Source organism: Arachis ipaensis, chromosome B3 (assembly GCF_059453495.1).
Source record: "Arachis ipaensis isolate K30076 ecotype BB chromosome B3, ASM5945349v1, whole genome shotgun sequence".
Taxonomy (NCBI): Eukaryota; Viridiplantae; Streptophyta; class Magnoliopsida; order Fabales; family Fabaceae; genus Arachis; species Arachis ipaensis.
The window spans coordinates 71,490,408-71,511,372 of NC_142438.1; the positions used below are offsets into that span (position 1 = coordinate 71,490,408).

At 39.6% G+C, this 20,965-nt stretch overlaps 1 protein-coding gene and 1 non-coding gene across 2 annotated transcripts; one reads left to right on the forward strand and one right to left on the reverse strand.

The window, feature by feature from the left end:
- Positions 1-578: 578 nt before the first annotated feature.
- LOC148571079 (uncharacterized) lies at positions 579-8,221 on the reverse strand. Its single transcript, XM_088507204.1, has 3 exons — positions 7,897-8,221; positions 5,791-6,097; positions 579-735 (listed from the first exon to the last, which is right to left on the reverse strand). The coding sequence occupies exons 1-3, from the start codon at positions 8,219-8,221 to the stop codon at positions 579-581; spliced, it is 789 nt and encodes a 262-aa protein (XP_088363330.1).
- A 2,308-nt stretch (positions 8,222-10,529) lies between these two features.
- Positions 10,530-10,635, forward strand: LOC148571080 (small nucleolar RNA R71). Its single transcript, XR_015907862.1, has one exon. It is a non-coding gene; the product is annotated as a small nucleolar RNA R71 (small nucleolar RNA).
- Positions 10,636-20,965: the final 10,330 nt, after the last annotated feature.

Genomic DNA, 20,965 nt, shown 5'->3' on the forward strand with positions numbered 1-20,965 from the left:
TGTACCTGGTATTTTTCATCCGAGACGAGAAATCCAACAGTTGATTTGCCATGCAGAAACCGTACTTGGACCATTTTCACTGAGAGGATCATACAGCTTGCCATGGAAGAGAGCACGCATAATTGGATGAAGACAATAGGAAAGCAGAGATTCAGAAGCAACAAAGCATCTCCAAACGCTTATCTGAAATTCTCACCAATAAATTACATAAGTATCTTTATTTTAATTTACGTTTTATTTATCTTTCAATTATCAAAACTCATAACAAATTGAATCCTCCTGACTAAGATTTATAGGATGACCATAGCTTGCTTCAAGCCGACAATCTCCGTGGGATCGATCCTTACTCGCGTAAGGTATTACTTGGACGACCCAGTGCACTTGCTAGTTAGTTATACCGGAGTTGTAAAAAGTGTGATCACAATTCCTTGCACCAGGGGCTGGTAACAGCGTCTCTACAGTCGGGATTGTCATGGCTCCCAGTGCTGGTAGGTGAAGTGGAGTCTGGAGTTTTTGGATCTTTCTTAGGTGGGTAGTTGCCAACAATCAGCTCCTTGAGGTATGTAAGTCGGCGCTTGTTACGACACTCCATTCGCTTTGCCTGCCGGTCTAGCCGGTGCAACCTCTGAAGTATCTGAAGGAGCAGCTGATTTGTTGAAGGTGCTTGTACTTTTTGTTCCTTTCCTCATCGGTGGCTTGTTAAAGGCTTTCTCTGTACCCTTCCTGGTGGCCATCCTGAAAAGGGAGAAGAGAAAAGGGGCATGAATTCAAAGCGATACGGTAAGGAAGAGGGCAGTACGAGTGATAATCATGCCAAGGTAAAGAAGAATGTCGTTGACAATTATATTAAATGCAAGATGTTTATTGGCATGCAGGCAAAGGCGTGAGTAGCGGAGATCAAGCATTAAAAGCCAAAATGTATTATCACTCGTAACAAACTAACAAGAACGTTTGTATTGACAATTATATTTAATTAATAAAATATTGGAAGAATTTTGTGAAAAACAGGCATTAGAGTAGAAGGAGAGAATAATGAAGATTTCACAATGCCATATGGGCTTTTCACAACACTTGGTATGCATGTAAAATATGTTAGGGAAAGTAAGCATTCCAACATGCATGCAATCCAAAAATTAATAATAATTGTCAAATCACTCTTGATGATATCCACAAGCTCAAGTATAATAATATAAGACCCAAATAAAGCTCCAACACCAACATAAAAATGCATGAAGAAAAAGAAAAGAATGAAAAAGAAACCATAAATAACTAAGCATGAATGAGAAAAAATTTTTGAAGAAAGAAAAGTAATTAAATGCAATAAGAAGAATGAAGGAAGAAAGGAGAAGGGTATGAAAAGTCTGGAGGCAACGCGCGCGCAAGGCACGCGTGCGCATGAGAACTGTATTCGCCATGTGATGCGTACGCATCGTCCACGCGTACGCGTGGGTGGTCTTGGAAGCAAAAGGACGCGCACGCGTTAGGGACGCGTACGCGTGGATGACCTTGTGCCTCTAGCACAGTTCCAGCGTGGGGCAGCACAACTTTCTGTCCAACATGCTATTTACGCCAATTTCCCTATCCACGCGTGTGCGTGCTTGACGCGTACGCATGGATTTCTCTTGTGGCAGATGACGCACAGGCGTCATAGACGCGTATGCGTGGGTCGAATTGTGTGCAGAGCACACCAGCCGTACGATTCCATCACAGCTTTCTGTTCGTTGGATGGGATGCGAAATTGCTATCGACGCCCACGCGTGGCCTGTGCGCATGCATGGTTTGCCCTTTTTTTATGTGTATGCAGAATGCAAAATACAGAATGCAGGTGAGTATGCAGAAATTATGAATGAACACTAGTAAAAATAAAATAAAATAAGATTAAGAATAAAAAGGAATGATTATACCATGGTGGGTTGTCTTCCACCTAGCACTTTTAGTTATTGTCCTTAAGTTGGACATTTGGTGAGCTCCGTGACATGGTGGCTTGTGCTTGAACTCATCTCGAAACTTCCACCAATGCTTGGACTTCCAACATTCTCTATCAATTCCAGATACATTCCCCAAGCTTTGATGGAGTTCTTCACAAGCTTTGAGCTCCCAAAGTCGATCCTCATGTATGTCTGGATCCCAAATCTTGTCTCTGCACCCGTCTTCAAGTGGAACATGATGATTCCATCCAGTTGGTAAGCAATCCGAATTCTCACTAAGGCATCCAAAGAGCTTTCTAGACCCATTCATTCGAACTCTACATCAACCCTTGCATTTAGACTTTGAGCTCCCAACCACAACGAACCTAGGATTGGGTTGCCAACTACTAACCGTCTCCCTCTTACTCTTAAAGCCACAAAGAGCTCTAAGCTGACCATCTGTCTCAAGTAAACCATATTCACGTGGGAAAGTAAAGGTCAAGGATAAGAATTTTACCCACTTGAATGTTGTATTGGATGGTAATGGCTTTGGGGGAGAGGTTTCCAATAGCTTTGGGAAGGTGATTTCAAGCTCCATTCCCTTGTGCTCTCCCTTGGCAAATTCCACCTCTTTGTGAGCTTCTTTAGTTTCAACCTCTTCCTCTTGGTAGCTTTCTTCCAATTCAAACTCTTCTTCATGGCTTACCAAGGGCATAGGGGGTTGTGCTTCTTTTTCTTTAATCTCTATCTCTTGATCAACCTCTTCAAAGGCCTCAACCATGATATGCCTTGGAGGTTGTACACCCTCCTCAACATCAACATCAAACATCTTGGAAGGAGGCTCTATGACTGGACTTTCCCATGGAGGTTTAGCATCTCCTAAGTCTGCAACCTCTTCTTCCTCTTCAATAATTGCTGCTTTGTCCAGTTGTTTTAGTATAAAATCGTACTCCTCCTTGATGATTTTCTGTCCATGACAACTCCCTTCAACTACTCCTTCATCTGCAAGGGTCTTTCCTACCTCCACTTTTTGGGCCTCCTCTTGCTCTAAGACAGAATCAGACTCCTCCTTGATGTCTTCCTTCACTAATTCTTCAACCACTCCTTCGACTTCAAGGGTCTCCACTACCTCCACCTGTAGGGCCTCCTCTAGATTCTTATGAAGTATGAATTCACGAAGATGATCCCTTTTCTCTTGTTCCTTATCAATAGCATAGCTGGGATCATCTTGCTTTTGGATTGATGGATGTGGGTGCTCTTCCATGGAGGATGGTGATGGGATAGGAAGATCATTATGTGATTAAAAAGGAAGCGCACTAGAGTTTGAGGGTTGAATATTGGAGGTGGAGGGTTGGTCTCTGCGGGATATAAGATTTTAGATTTTAGAGGTGAGACCAATGAGATTAGAGATAAGTGTGTTGTTATCCAATGGAGGTTAGAGTGGATAGGAGGGTTCATTTGTTAGGAGAAAGGGCTCATAATACGGAGGTGGTTCTTCTTGATAAGGATATGGAGATGGTGAATATTGAGGTGGTGGTTCTGGGTGTGGTTCATGTGGTGGTTGGTGTGGTGGATGTGGGTCAGGGTCATATGGGGGTGTTTGGTGGTAAAGTGCTTGTGAGTATGGTGGTTCAAAGGTATGTTGGGGAGGCGGTTCATAAGCATATGGCAGGGCTTGTTGGTAACTATAAGGGGGTCCATCGTATTCATCATCTTGGTACGCTCCCTGGAATGGCTCTTGACCATAGTAATTTGGTGAAGGTGGGTTGTCACGAAAGGGTCCACCATAACTATTGTCCTGGTATGCATCACAGAATGATTGTTGGTTATAACGTAGTGGAGGAGGTTGCTGCCAAGAGGGTTGATCAAATCCTTGTGGCTCCTTCCATCTTTGATTCTTCCAACCTTGATGCATGTTCTCATTATAGCTTCCATTCCTTACAACAACATTGGAACCAAACTTAAAGCCAAAGGGGTGAGAATTCATAGTAGCAAAAGAAATAAAAACTAATAGAAATAAATGAAGAAAAACTCCTAAAACTAGAAACACTAACAAAGAAATAAAAAAGCAAATATTTACAATAACCAATAATAAGGCACACATTTGCAATTCCCCGACAACGGCAACATTTTGATGATCGGATTTTTGTGTAGTAAAGAATTCACTCGTTACAAGTATAGTTTCTAAACTAACAATAATCTTTTCGTACAAAAACTTGTTTGTCACTTAAGCAAACACAATAAAAAATAAACCGAAGTATTTAAACATTGGGTCGTCTCTCAAGGAATTGCAGGGAGGTGTGTCATTATTGGTTATGGGATTTTCAGAGAAATTTTTAGAGTTGGAGAATAGAAAAATAAATAATTATAAATTAAAGGAATGAAAATTAATAAGAGATTTTATATAATTAAAATAAAAAGCCTTGACTGGGAGAAGATTAATTAGAAGTTCTATCCTTGTTGGATTTCCCAAGATTAATAGTAATAGGTTGTTGTTTCTACTTAGTTGAAGTTAAGTAGGGAGCCAACTTCTATTCACAAGTCCTAATCCTCTCCCTTGGAAAAGATTAGCATTAGTAACTAGAGAGCTAGCCAACAACTTCCAATTACCAATTAATTCTTGAGTATTCTAACTCAAGGGTCTCCTGTTAATCAACTCCCAAGTCAAGTTGGGAGTCTACTCTATCAACATGAATACCATCTTCGTTGTTATGAAAAAGGAATAGAAAAGAGACATGATAATTGAAATAAAATTGGAAGAAATTAAATAAACAATAAAATTAAATGAAAAAGTACTCTTGCATTAATAATTTAAAGGAACGTTGAACCTGGAATTGAGAAGAAGAAATCCTAAATCCTAAATCCTAAAACCTAAGAGAGAGGAGAGAGCCTCTCTCTCTAGAAACTACATCTAAACCTAAAATTGTGAATTATGGAATGTTGAATGAATGAATGTATTCCCCCACTCTGTAGCCTCTAATCTGTGTTTTCTGGGCCGAAAACTGGGTCAAAAACAGCCTAGAAATCGCTGGGGGCGAATTCTGATACGCTGGATTTTCTGTAGAATGACGCGTGCACGTGATGGATGCATGCGCATCATTTATCTGTATGGCTACTATAGCGAATTATATATCATTTCGAAGCTCCAGATGTTAGCTTTCAAACGCAACTGAAATTGCTTCATTTGAACCTCTGTAGCTCAAGTTATGGTCAGTTAAGTACGAAGAGGTCAGGCTGGACAGCTTTGCAGTTCCTTCAGTTTCTTGTATTCCTTCCACTTTTGCATGCTTCCTTTCCACCCTCTAAGCCATTCCTACCCTATAAAGCCTGAAAACACTTAACACACAGATCATGTTATCGAATGGTATAAAAGGACATTAAAAATACACAATTTAAAGGCTTAGGAAGCAAGTTTTCAATCATTGAACATAATTAGGAAGGAATTGTAAAATCATGCAAATAGTATGAATAAGTGAGTAAAGAGTTGATAAAAACAACTCAAATTAGCACAAGATAAACCATGAAATAATAGTTTATCAATCCTCTCTCCACTAAAATGTCCTCCATATGTGGATCCATGGCAATGCCAAAGGACCTCTTGTCCTTCCTCATGAGAAATGCATCTTCTTAAAATCCCATCAGCACACTTCTTGAAAAGATAAGGCTCATCCCAAATGTAGTGCTTAGCATTATTGATGAGCTTTCTTCTCATATTCTTATTGATGTTGGATGGTAGCTCTCCAATAGCTTTGAAATTGGCTATATCCGCAAACCATGGGGCTTCTTGAATCATCATCAATTGTTCATCCGGAAAACTCTCATTCATTGCAAGGTTGTGTGCTTCACCTTCCTTATTTGGGATTCTTGATAGATGGTTAGCCACCTTGTTCTCTGCTCCACTTCTATCCTTAATCTCAATGTTGAACTCTTGGAGTAACAAGATGGTATCAATCTAGGCTTGGACTCCTGCTTGGTTAGCAAATACTTAAGAGCTATATGGTCAGTAAACACAATGACTTTAGAACCAATGAGATATGATCTAAACTTATTAAATGCAAAAACTGTGGCAAGAAGTTCTTTCTCTGTGGTGGTGTAGTTCCTTTGATTCTCATTAAGAACTTTGCTAGCATAATAGATGACATGTACTAGCTTATCTCTCCTTTGTCCTAGAACAGCACCAATAGTAGAATCTGATGCATCATATATCAGTTCAAAAGGTAAATCCCAACTTGGTGGTGCTATAATAGGTGCAGAGGAAAGTTTGCTTTTAAGCTCATTAAAGGCTTGCATGCATTCTCTATAAAAGATAAAAGGTACATTAGAGACAAGCAAGTTACTTAAAGGTTTAGCAATCTTTGAAAAATCTCTAATGAACCTTCTATAAAACCCAGCATGCCCCAAGAAACTTCTAATTGCTTTGACATTGCAAGGTGGAGGTAATTTCTCAATCACTTCCACCTTAGCCTTGTCCACCTCTATGCCTTTCTTAGAGATTTTGTGACCAAGAACCACCCCTTCGGTTACCATAAAGTGACACTTTTCCCAGTTCAAAACTAGGTTGGTCTTTTGGTATCTCTTTAGCATCAAAGCAAGATGGCTGATGAGCGAATAATTTATACGCTTTTTGGCATTGTTTTTAGTATATTTTAGTTAGTTTTTATTATGTTTTTATTAGTTTTTAAATAAAAATCACTTTTCTAGGCTTTACTATGAGTTTGTGTATTTTTCTGTGATTTCAGGTATTTTCTGGCTGAAATTGAGGGACCTGAGCAAAAATCTAATTCAGAGGCTGAAAAAGGACTGCAGATGATGTTGGATTCTGACCACCCTGCACTCGAAGTGGATTTTCTGGAGCTACGGAAGTCCAATTGGCGCGCTCTTAATTGCGTTGGAAAGTAGACATCCTGGGCTTTCCAGCAATATATAATAGTCCATACTTTGCCTGAGATTTGATAGCCCAAATAGGCATTCCAAGTCAGCTCAAGAATTCTAGCGTTTAACTCCAGAACTGGCACAAAAGCTGGAGTTAAACGCCCAAACTGGCATAAAAGCTGGCGTTTAACTCCAAGAAATATCTCTACACATGAAAGCTTCAATGCTCAGCCCAAGCACACACCAAGTGGGCCCCGGAAGTGGAATTTTACAATAAACACCCTAGCTTACTCATTTTCTGTAACCCTAGGTCGCTAGTTTACTATAAATACTACTTTCATGATTCATATTGTACCGGATGACACTTTACACATTTCTTGTTGTGTTCTCTATGGCATGAGTCTCTAAACCCTATTGCCTGGCAACCACCTCCGTTCTACCTTAGATTGAATGCATATCTCTTAGCCTCATGATTCATATCAGTGTCTTCGTGGTATAAGCTAGAATTATTGGTAGCCATTCCTGAGATCCGGAACGTCTAAACCTTGTCTGTGGTATTCTGAGTAGGATGTGGGAAGGGATGGCTGTGATGAGCTTCAAACTCGCGATTGTTGGGCGTGTGACAGACGCAAAAGGATCAATGGATCCTATTCCAGCATGATCGAGAACCGACAGATGATTAGCCGTGAGGTGACAGCGCATTTGGAACATTTTCACTGAGAGGACGGGATGTAGCCATTGACAACGGTGATGCCCAACATAAAGCTTGCCATGGAAGGAGTCTTGCGTGTATGAAGAAGAAGGCAGTAGGAAAGCAGAGGTTCAGAAGACAAAGCATCTCCAAGGCCTCAACCTGTTCTTCATTACTGCATAACAAGTATTTATTTCATGTTCTTTTACTTTTTACAATTAAATCTGAGAATTATTGATATCCTGACTAAGAGTTACAAGATAACCATAGCTTGCTTCAAGCCGATAATCTCCGTGGGATCGACCCTTACTCACGTAAGGTGTTACTTGGACGACCCAGTGCACTTGCTGGTTAGTTGTGCGGAGTTGCAAAAGTGTGATTGTAATTTCGTGCACCAATGGGGTAGGCACTTAGAAAATAAATTACCAAACACAGAAAAATCATCCATGAAAACCTCAAAAAACCTTTCAATCATGTCTGAGAATATAGATAGCATGCACCTTTGGAATGTGGCAGGTGCATTGCACAAACCAAAGGGCATTCTTCTATATGCAAAGACACCATAAGGACAAGTAAAGGAAGTCTTCTCTTGGTCTTTAGGGTCCACTACAATCTGATCATAGCCTGAGTATCCATCCAAGAAATAGTAGTATTCATGTCCAGCAAGTCTCTCCAACATTTGATCTATGAAGGGCAGAGGAAAATGATCCTTCCTTGTAGCTTCATTGAGCTTCCTATAGTCGATCCACATGCGCCATCCAGTCACTATTCTTGTTGGTATCAATTCATTTCTTTCATTTGGCACAACTATGATTCCTCCCTTCTTGAGGACTACTTGCACTGGGCTCACACAAGGACTTCTGAGATTGGGTAGATCACCCCTACTTGCCACAACTTCAGCACTTCTTTTTGAACCACTTCATTCATTGTTAGATTTAATCTTCTTTGTGGCTGTCTTGAGGGATTGGCACCTTCCTCAAGAAGGATTTTATGCATGCACATAGAAGGGCTGATCCCCTTTAAATATGAAAGTGTCCATCCTATGGCATCCTTGTGTTGTCTAAGCACATTAATAAGTTCTTCTTCTTGCTCCTTACTCTAGCTTAAATTAATGATGACTGGGTATGTGTTATTGTCACCCAAGTAGGCATACTTCAAGCTTGGAGGCAGGGTCTTCAACTCTAACTTTGGTGTTTCCACTTCCTTCTTGCTTGCCTTGTCTAGCATGATTGAGCCTTCTATGATTTCTTGTGGTAGCTCACCACATGATGCTTGTTGATCTTGCTCCATTACTTCTTCACATTGTTCTTCTTCCAAGACTCCTTGAACTATCTTCTCCATTGTATCCACCATCATGCATTCACCAATGGATTCCTTTGGGTAGCTCATTCCTTTGAAAACATTGAATACCATCTTCTCTTCATGCAATCTCAAGACTAAGTCTCCCTTTTGTACATTAATTATGGCCCCAGCAGTAGCTAGGAATGGTCTTCCTAGTATAATTGATGCATTGGATTCTTCCTCCATATCAAGCACAACAAAATCTACTGGGAATATGAATTCTCCCACTTTCAACAACAAGTCTTCCACTACCCCATGAGGAAATTTGAATGTTCTGTCAATTAGTTGAAAGGCCATTCGTGTTGGTTTGGCCTCTTCAATTCCCATTCTTTTCATCATGGCCAAGGACATGAGGTTAATGCTAGCTCCCAGATCACACAATGCCTTCTTAATGCTTATATTCCCTATGATGCAGGGGATTTGGAAGCTCCCAGGATCTTTCATCTTTTGGGGAAGCTTCTTTTGTATGATGGCACTACATTCCTCCGAGAGCACTATAGTTTCCTTTTCTTCCCAGTTTCTTTTCCTTGTCATGAGCTTCTTTAGAAACTTGTCATAGAGTGGCATTTGCTCTAATACCTCAGCAAAAGGTATGTTAATTTGGAGCTTCTTAAATATCTCCAAGAATCTAGAAAATTGGTTGTCCTTTCCATCTTTCCTCAGCCTTTGTGGGTAGGGTGCTTTTGGTACATATGACTTCAAGACTTGTTTTGGCGGGGTTGGTTCAGGTGTCTCTTCTTCCTTCTTAGTTCCTAGATCAATTATAGCTTCTTCTCCTTGTAATTTGTGGTTTGAGGAAGCCTCTTCCACCACCTTTCCACTTCTTAGTGTGATGACTTTGCATTCCCCTCTTGGGTTGGCCATAGTATCACTTGAAAATGTGTGTATGGGCATTGGTATCTGTTTGGACAAGCTCCCTAGTTGTACTTTCAGTTTTGAAATTGCTGCCCCTTGGTTCCTTATGTTGGATCTGGTCTCCTCTTGGATTGAGTCTATCTTTTTGTCAGCTTGGAATTGTCTCTCTGCAACAGTGGCAATACTCTCTACCAATTGTGACATAGCAGCCTCCAATCTTGCAAATTTGTTGCTGCTATCACATGGTTGTGGGGCTGAGGATGATACATTTTGAGAATGGTCGTTGTATGGTTGTTGTGTGGAGTGGTATGGTGCATTTCGTGAGTTATGGTAGGATCTGTGGTTGTTATGGTTGGGGTTGTTGTATTGGTTGTTATGGTATGATTTGTGATCTTAGTTGTGGCTTTGTTGGTTTCTCCACCCAAAATTTGAGTGGTTCTTCCAACCTGGGTTGTATGTTTTGGCATTGGGGTCATATGGTGGTCTGGAGGGATTGTTCACATAGTTGGCCTGCTCCCATTCACATTCAACTTCTGGGGTATCTTCTTCTTGCATAGGTGCTTGGGCTTGGATAACTGAGACTTGATTCTTCTCCATTTGCTTTGTTAGAGCTGCTAGTTGAGCTGTGATCACCTTGTTTTGAGCCAACAGAGTATCCATGGAATTGAGCTCCATTACTCCCCTTCTTGGGTTTCTATCTGAGGCATAGAAGTACTCATTATTGGCCACTGTTTCGATTATGTCTATGGCCTCTTCAATTGTCTTCTTCTTGTTGAGTGAGCCTCTTGAAGAGTGATCTAAAGCCTTCTTTGATTCTCATGACAACCCTTCATAGAAAATGTGCAGTTGTACCCATCCATTGAATATGTCCGGAGGGCATTTTCTTGTCAACTCCTTGTATCTCTCCCATGCCTCATAAAGAGTTTCCCTATCTTGTTGTCTAAAGGTTTGCACCTCATCTCTCAATCTATTAACTCTTTGGGGGGATAGAATCTTGCCAAGAACTTGTTCACTATTTCTTCCCAAGTTGTCAAACTCTCCTTAGGAAATGATTCTAACAACTTTGATGCCTTATCCTTGAGAGAAAAGGGAAACAATAACAGCTTATAGGTATCCGGGTGGACACCATTAGCCTTTACTGTATCATAGATCCTCAAGAATGTGGTTAAATATTGGTTGGGATCTTCCTGTGCACTTCCTCCAAGTGAGCAATTGTTTTGAATAAGGGTGATGACTTCAGGCTTTAACTCAAAATTATTAGCATGAATAGTTGGTTTTAGGATGCTACTTCCACAGTTTCCTGGGTTTGGGTTGATATAAGAGCCTAAAACTCTTCTCTCCTACCCAACATGATTACCAGCACCTTCCCCAACATGATTATGTATTTCCTCCTCCATAGTAACATCCAAATCTTCCACCACTACTTCCTCTCCAACTATTCCTTTGCCTCTTGCTTCCCTCCTTAGTCTAAGGAAGGTCCTCTCAGGTCCACTATCAAAAGAGGATAAAGTTTCTCCTCTTCTACCTGTCATACATTCAGCAAAAAATAAGCAAAAGGCAAGTGAAGGAATCACTCTTGTTAAGACTTATGGTTAGATTGATTGGTGCAATTGATCAAACAGTTAGTGGGTTAGTATGCTAAAATGGAAATATGTGCAGTGAATTAGCTGAAAACTCAAATGCTAAAGAAAAAGAAGGAAATAAGAAACTGAAATTAAAGGAATTAGCAAGGTGAACAAAATTGCTTAATCTAACTACCCATCAATTTAGTCATTGTCAATTACAAACCAATCTCCGGCAACGACGCCATAAAACTTGATGACCGGGATTTACTCCCATATAAAATGAATCCGTTCTTTGGCAAGCGCACCAAATATCGTCAAGTAATAACCCACTAGGAGTGGGTCAAATCTCACAGAGATTGGTAGATTGAGCAATTTTAATCAATGGGTGAATTAGTCAAGCTAAGCAATAGAGATTGTTGAGTGCAGAATTTTAAATTAACAGAAATGTAAATGACTTAAAAGTAAAGAAAAGAAATAAAGTGCAGAAAAGTAAATGACAAGAATGTAAAGTACTGGAACATAAATGACTAAATAGTAAACGGGGAATGGGTAATGACAGAAATTAAAGAAAGCTATAAAGAATGGGGAAGATAAGAATAGGGAAAATTCATTGAGATTAGAAGATGTTGCTCTCTTTGAATTAAATCTAGATCATATCATCTTCAATCATGCAACTCATGGCAATCATGAATAATTGAACCCCAATCCCTTGGTGATTCAATCTCTCAAATCTTGATAATCAGCTAATTCCTTGGTCTCATTGCTCATGAAGAGAGATAAGCTTGGTCCCTGATTATACCACACATCCTCATAGATCCAAATAGTGGGTGAATTAAATGTCACCATATCCAATCCCAAAACCCATATCTACTCAAGTGTGAGAAGGAATTTCAAGCATGGTTTCATGTTTTCTTTTCCAAGGTTCCCATGAAACCCATTTTGTATTCAACCTCTTTCCCAAGATGATTAAACACTAGCATAAAGAATGAAATTCCTTCTAGTAAATCAAAAAGAAGATGAAGAGAAGAAGAAATTCACTATCATTAATCCATCAAGTACAACAAAGCTCCATCTCCCAATGAGAGGGAGTTCAGCTACTATAAGCTTAAAGAAAAGTACAAGAGATGGAAGAGATGAAGTGAAGTCAAAACTAAAAACCCAAAACTCACTAATCAATCTACCCAAACCCCTTTTTAGTTCTTCTAGTGGGTATATATACTACTTCCTATCACTAGAATAAAAAAGTACAAAAGAGAAAAGAAAATTACAACTAAAAAGAAAAGGAAAAACTAATGGAAATGAAGCATGTGCCTGGCGTGTCACTGGCGTTTGAGTGGCGTACCATGCCTAGCTCCTCATCTTGGCTTGGCGCGCTACGCCTGGCTTCAAGTAGCACGCCTCCTTTATCCAACCACCCTGGCGTGCCACACCTTCGAGTTCAAGTGGCACGCCCAGGGTCTTTTCTTCCTCCTTTCTCTCTGGACTTTTGAACTGGCGTGGCACGCCCAGGTCTGGCGTGCCATGCCTATAGTAAGGATCTTCTTCATCTTTCTGGAAACTTAAACTAGCATGGCACGCCCATGTCTAGCGTGCCACCCCCATAGTAGACACTTCATCCTTCCTCTCTGGCCAATAACACTGGTGTGCCACGCCCGGTAGGTGGCATTCCACGCCCTTGATGAGGCTTCATACTTCTTCTCTGGAAAACAACACTGGCATGCCATGCCTGTTGTTCAAGTGGCACGCCAAGTCTTCTTCTTCGTTGTAAGCTTGTGCTGGCGTGCCATACCTTTGAGCTCAAGTGGCACGCCCAGTGTTGGTATTTGAATTCTTCATGCTTGGCGTGCCACGCTTGGAACTCAAGTGGCACACCCCAGACTCGAGCAAGATTGGCATGCCACGCCTTCAATCCCAAGTGGCATGCCCAGTGTACTTTACCTTCTATTCCTCTCTGTTTAATTGAACTGGCGCGCCACACCTAGAACCCAAGTGGCATGCCCAAGATATGAATAAGGTTGGCGTGCCATGCCTTCGAGCCCAAGTGGCACACCCAGTATTGAACCTTCAGCTCCTTTCTCTGGAACAATGAACTGGCGTGCCACGCCTTCGACTTCAAGTGGCACGCCCGGTGTTTATAATGGAGTTGGCGTGCCACGCCCAGCCTGGCGTGCCACGCCCCCTTGTGGTCTTCAAAAATGCTTTCTGGAAAATATAATTGGCGTGCCACTCCTGGCCCTAGCCTGCCACGCCCATAGTAAAGCTCATCGTCCCTTCTCTGGAGTTTATAACTGGCGTGCCACGCCTGGCCTTGGCATGCCACGCCCATTGTGCATCATCTCCCTGGTGTTCCACGCCTAGCCTTGGCCTGCCACGCCCATTGAAAGCTCCATGGACTTCTTCTCTAGACTGGATAACTGGTGTGCCACGCCTTCGACTTCAAGTGGCACGCCCATTGAATTTCTTGCATTGTGCTTTCTGGATTTGTGAACTGGCATGCCATGCCCATGCAATTTGTTGGCGTTTGCACCAAGTGGCACGCCCAGAACACATACCCAGCTCACTTTTCTTGTTTCCTTCTTCTTTTATTGCTCTTTTCATATGGAATTCAAACAAAACTCATTTCAAAGCAATGTACCATAATATTCATCATTTAACTCATGAAATTGCATTGATTGAATGAGATTACTTTCTTTTAATGGTCCTTTTAGATAGGAAAAAGAGGTAGATGATGCAAGTCATCAATGGATTCATCCTCTTCCTCCCCAGTATCCAAGATTATAAAGTCTGCAAGGATGTAAAGGTTCTAAACCTTTACTAGGACATCATTTACCAGACCATATGCCTTTTTCATTGACTTGTCTGCAATCTCTAGTGAGATTCTTGAAGCTTGCACCTCAAATATTCCAAGTCTCTCCATTACAGATAGTGGCATAAGGTTTATGCTTGACCCTAGGTTACACAAAGCCTTCTCAAAGGTAATGCTGCCTATGGTGCGAGGAATTAGGAAGCGTCCGGGATCCGGCAGCTTCTGAGGTAGTTTCTATTGAAACATGGCATTGAGTTTCTTGGTGAGCACTGAAGGTTCTTCCTCCAATGGCTCCATTCCAAATAGCTTCGCATTTAGCTTCATGAGGACCTCTAGGTAATGAGCAACTTGCTCTTTCCTAGTTTTCTCTTCCTCATCAGAGGATGAGTGATCCTCATAATCCATGATTTGCAACAAGGCATTTAATGGAACTTCTAGAGTCTCCTCATGAGCCTTAGTTGCCCTCAGTTATTCAGTGGGGAAGTTTTTAGTGGGTGTTGAACGCCCAACTTCCCCATTAATGTCATTCAACGCTGGCTTTTGTGCCACTTTGGGCATTGGACGCTCAGTAAGGGCTCCCTTACTGGCGTTCAATGCCAGGAATGGTTCCTTTTTGGGCATTGAACACCCAGTAAGGACTTCCTTACTGGTGTTCAAAGCCAAGAATGGCTCTTCTTTGGGCGTTGAATGCCCAGTAAGGACTTCCTTACTGGCGTTCAATGCCAGATCATCCCTTTCAGATTCGGCCTCAACTTCTACAGTGATGGCCTTGCACTCTTCCCTTGGGTTAACTTTAGTGCTACTAGGAAGAGTGTTAGGAGGGGTTTCAGGGATTCTCTTGCTCAGTTGACCAACTTGTACCTCTAGATTTCTGATGGAGGACCTAGTTTCTGTCATGAAATCGTGAGTGGTCTTGGATAGTTCAGTGACTATAGTTCCTAAGTCAGAAAGGCTCTACTTAGAAGTCTTCATATGTTGCTGAGAAAATGGGAATGGTTTATTACTGTTAAACCTATTCTGGTTTCTTCCACCTTGATTATTGTTGAAGCCCTGCTGAGTCTTCTGTTGATCCTTCCATGAAAGGTCAGGATGATTTCTCCATGAGGAAATGTAGGTGTTTCCATAGGGTTCTCCCATGTAATTCACCTCTTCCATCATAGGTTGATCTGGATCATAGGCATCTCCATCATTGGAGGTGTCTTGAGTGCTACCAGCCACAGCTTGCATTCCAGTCAAATGCTGAGAGATCATATTGACATGTTGAGTCAAGATCTTGTTCTGAGCCAGTGTGGCATTCAGAGTGTCAACCTCCAGGACTCCTTTCTTCTGAGCTACCCCATTGTTCACAAGGTTTCTCTCAGAAGTATACATGAATTGGTTGTTTGCAACCATTTCAATGAGTTCCTATGCCTTTATAGGCATTTTCTTCAAGTGGAGTGATCCACCAGCAGAATGGTCCAAAGACATCTTGGACATCTCAGATAGACCATCATAGAAAATACCTAGGATAGTCCATTCTGAGAGCATGTCAGGAGGACATCTCCTGATCAGTTGCTAGTATCTTTTCCAAGCTTCATAGAGGGATTCACCCTTTTTTTGTCTAAAGGTTTGAACTTCCACCCTGAGCTTGCTCATCTTTTGAGGTGGAAAGAACTTGGCCAGGAAAGCATTGACTAAATTTTTCAAAGAGTCTAGGCTTTTCTTAGGTTGAAAATCCAACTATATCCTAGCTCTATCTCTAACAGCAAAAGGGAAAAGCATAAGCCTGTAGACCTCAGGATCCACTCCATTGGTCTTAACAGTATCACAGATTTGCAAGAATTCAGATAGGAATTGATGTGGATCTTCTAGTGAAAGTCCATGGAATTTGCAATCTGTTGCATTAGAGAGACTAACTGAAGCTTAAGCTCAAAGTTATTTGCTCTAATGATAGGTATGGAGATACTTCTTTCACAGAGGTCAGAAGTGGGTGCAGTGAAGTCACCAAGAACCTTCCTTGCATCTCCTCCATTATTCTGATCGGCTGCCATGTTTGTATTTTTTATTTCTTGTTCAAAAAGTTCTGTGAGATCTTTTCCAGAGTGTTGTGCTTTAACTTATTGTAAACGCTTTCTTAGGGTCCTCTCAGGTTCAGGATCAAGATCAAAGAGAAGTTCTTTATCTCTGTTCCTGCTCATAAACAAGAAAAAGAAGAACAAGAAAGAAAGAGAATGGGAGTTTCTATGTCAAAGTATAGAGAACTCTCTGTGAGATGTGAAGAAGAAAGGAGAATAAAGATAGGGAAATGAGAAGAAGACTTCGAATAGAGGAGTAGAAGAATTCGAAAATTTAAGAAGTAAAAAAGAAACTAAAATTAAAATATTTTTGTCTTTATTTTAATTATTAGTTGAATTAAAAGGATTTAAAAATTGAGTGTGATTTTCGAAAAAAAAGAAGGAGGGGAAAGAAGTAAGACGTTTTCCAAAATAGAAGAGATGGCAATTAGTTAGGAAGTTTTAAAAAAGAGGGAAGAGAAAAACAAGTAACTAATTAAGAAAGAATTGAAATTAAGATAAGATAGGAGATTTAAAAAAGATTTAATTTTAAATTTAAAATTGAAAAAGAAAAAAAGTCAATAAGATAAGATAAGAATTGAAAAGATTTGGAAAAGATTTGATTTTGAATTTTGAAATTGAAACAAGATACAATAAAGATTTAAAAATAAGTTGAAAAGATAAGATATGGTGAAGATTTGAAAAAGATTTGAAAAGATAAGATTTGAAATTTGATTTTTGAAAAAGATTTAATTTTGAAATTTGAAAATTGAATTTATAAAATTTTAAATTTTGAAATTGAGTTTTAAAAATTGAATTTGAAATAAGATAAGATAGGTGATACGTGAAAATTAGATTTTTTCACACGTATGAACTACCAGCAAGTATACCGAGACGCATCAAGTAATAAAACTCACTAGAGTGAGGTCGATCCCACGAGGATTAAAGGATTAAGCAATGAGTAGTTAGTTGATTATTCTAGTTAGACAGTTCATATTAGAGTGATGAGCAAACAGGAAATATAAATGACTTAAAAGTAAAGGAAAGCAATAAAGAGCAGGAAAAGTAAATTGCAAGAATATAAAGTGCTGGAAAGTAAAATTGCAAGGAATAGAAAGTAAAAGAAAGCAAAGTGCAAGAAAGTAAATGACGGAAAGGTAAATAACTAGAAGTAAAAATAAAAGAAAAGCATTGGAATCAAGAGATATTACTCACTTAGAATCAACCATTCTCATCTCCTCCTCAATCATACAATTATTAATCTCTTGGCAAATCATAAGTAACCAAACCCCAGTCTCTTGGTGATTTGATTTCTCTTAACATAAGCAATTGCCAATCTCTTGATCTAATTGGTCATGAAAAGAGATGAAGTTCAATTTCTGATTCAAAGGCCACACAACCCTCAAGAGACCTCTATAGCTCAAGTTATGCTCCATTGAAGAGGACAAGGTCAGCCTCCCAGAGTCGCAGGCGTTATTGATGGACACGCCTTTGTATTTTTGCCTTGCCAACGCCTTCAGTTTCTGAAGCTCCAAATGAAGCCAGCTTCTGAAGCTTCAAACGAATGTCAACCCCATACTATTATATATTGTTTAAAATCTCTAGATGTCTAATTTCCAATGCCGTTGGAACCGCATCATTTGAAGCTCTACAGATCAAGTTATACTCCATTGAAGGTAAAGAGGTCAGCTGGCCTGACTACATGTTGACACCAAGCTCATCTTTGCACTTTTGGGGCAAGTTTTTTCCCTCAGATTTAGTGTTCACCATGTAGTGCCATATATGCTTGGAAAGCTCTTGATTCCTACTTTCTAATGCCATTAGAATTACCTCATTTGGAGCTTTGTAGATCAAGTTATTCTTGTTTGAAGAAGACAAGGTCAGGCTGCCAAGAAATCCAAAAAGTGGCATCGCTAACTTTGCTTCCCACGTTGGCAACGTGTTTGTATTATCTCAGAGCTGAAATTTTGTGAAGCCATTGCTAACTTGGTTTTCCAAGTTAGCAACGTGTTCCTCTTTTCCTAGGAGCCAAATTTTGCAAAGGCATTGCTAACTTTGATTTCCAAGTTAGCAACGTGTTCATATGCTTCCTGGGGCCAAAATTTCAAAGGCGTTGCTAACTTAGTTTTCCAAGTTGCCAACGCCTTCACACTTTGATCATCATCCTCCCATGTTTGAAAACAGAAGGCATTGCTAACTTAGAAAACCAAGTTAGCAACGTGTTCATAGTTGAAATGGAAGAGGTAGTGATGCTACATTGGGAAGGCGTTGCTAACTTGGAAAACCAAGTTACTAACTTGGAAAACCAAGTTGCCAACTTCAATTTCCAAGTTAGCAACTCCTTTGTATTTTTCAAAGAAGGAGTTGCCAACTTTAATAACTTTAGAGCTCTGCTCCCTTTTTGCCTTTGAGCTTATTTTGTACTTTTTACTTCTTTCTCCACCATTTTCTACAAAATAAATCAATTCAAAGAGATCAAAGTAATATACTATTTAAGCACAATAATACTCAATAATTAAGCACTAAACATCAATTTCTTATGTGAAAAAGTATAGAAAAACATAACATGATGTCCATGCATGAATAGGATTTTTAAAATTTAAAGAAAGATAAAAAGATAAGAAAAAGATTTGAAATTCAAAATTTGATCTTTACTAACAAGAAAATACTAAACTTTAAAATTTTTAAATCAAAATAAAAAAAGAGAGCAAGATTTTCAAAATTTTTGAAAAAAAGATAAAAAGATATATATTTTTTATTTTTCAAATTAATGAAGAAAGAGAAAAACAACCAAAAGACACCAAACTTAACTTTTAGATCTAAGACACTAGCTTTTTCGAAATTTTAAAGAAAAATAACCAAAAGACACCAAACTTAAAAATTTTAAGATCAAAACAAGAAAAGAAACAAGAACAACTTGAATACCAAGAAGAACACTCAAGAACAATTCGAATCTTTAAAGAAATAAAGAACACACAAAGGTCACCAAACTTAAAAATTGACACTAGACTTAAATAAAAGACACAATTTTTCGAAAATTTTTGACAAAAGAAAACAAGAAAGTTTGAACTTTTAACAAGAACAAGAACAAAGGACTCACACAAAAGACAAAGATTAATAAAGAAAAGAAAAGGTTTTGAAATTTTTTTTTTTTTGAAAAGAAAACAAAAGACACAAAATAAAATAGTAAAAGGTACCTAATTTAAGCAACAAGATAATCCGAACAATCCCCGGCAACGACGCCAAAAACTTGGTGCACGAAATTGACTCCGCAATATTTGCACAGATAGACCGGCAAGTGCACCGGGTCGTCCAAGTAATACCTCAGGTAAGTGAGGGTCGATCCCACAGAGATTATTGGTTTGAGCAAGCAATGGTTACCTTGTAGATCTTAGTCAGGCGGATAGAAAATATGATAGTTGTTATGAAAAATGCATAAAATAGATAAATAAATAAAACGTTACTAGATAGGTGTGGAATCAGTGATGAGAGAACGGTTGAGGCTTCAGAGATGCTTCTTCCTTTTGGATCAAATTTTCTCACCATCTACTCCAACTTCTGATTGATTCATTCCATGGCAGGCTGTAAATGATTAATTTCGGGTCAACGGTCATTAATCTCCTCTGCTTCAGATCAAACGCCGGGTCAGCGGTTATCCAATCTAAATGGGGGTGAAGCTCTAGCAATCCGTTCCCTTGGTGATCCTACTCAAAAATCCACAGACAAGGTCGGATCTTCCGGATCAAAGAACGCTGTTCCTTTGGTTCTAGCCTGTACCACAAAGGCTATAATCGCCCCATACCTCAGCTGCACTGATGCCTCCAAGTACCCAACGAAGTCGTGGATTAGCCGTCTAAGAGATGTATAATCAAGCTTGTGGTTCAGTACTATCCCGTCAAGGACTTGCAAGAACCCATGTGAATAGGTATGACGGTCAACTTACACTCCCAATTCATTATGATGAAGAACGAAGATACATCTTAGAATGGAATCAAGCATAGATTGAAATAGAATAGTGATATTATTAATCCATAAGAATCAGCAGAGCTTCTAACCTTAACCTAGGAGGTTAGTGACTCATACTGTACATAGAATAGTGTTCGAATGTAAAAGTGGGGAAAGAAAATTGGCCGAACCCTAAACAAAGGTGATCTTCTCCTATAAATACTAATCTGATAACTAAGAATTACAGAAATAAGATAAACTAGTCTTGTAGTACAAAAATCCATTTTTTGGGCCCACTTGGAGAGTCTTTGGGCTGAACTTGAGTGAAGCCACGAGTTGGTACTCCCCTTGGGGCATTAGACGCTAGCTTTGGGCTCCTGAATGAGCGTTGGATGCCAACTGCTCCCTTTTGGGCATTGGACGCCAGAAATGGGGTTGTGGCTGGCAATGAACACTGGTTTTCTGGAAAGCCCTGGATGTTAGCTTTCCATAGCCGTTGAGAGCACGCCATTTGGACTTTTGTAGCTCCAGAAATGCTCTTTCGAGTGCATGGAGGTCAGAATCTGACAGCATCTGCAGTCCTTTCTCTGTCTCTGAATCAGATCTTGCCAAAACTCTTCAATTTCAGCCAGAAAATACCTGAAATCATCATAAAACACAATAACTCAAAGTAGAATAAAAAATATGAATTTTGCACTAAAACCTATGAAAATATAATAAAACTTAAATAAAACATAACAAAAACTATATGAAAATGATGCCAAAAAGTGTATAAAATATCCGCTCATCAGATATCTTATATCTATACCTTGTACCTTATGCTCTTAGTTTCATGTGAACGATTCCCGCTTTTGAAACTCTATTTTTTTAGCTTATTTATTCATTAGGCTTCTAGAATGATTATTTCTTTCTATATATATTAAAGTATAAGCCTTAGAATTGTCGTGACT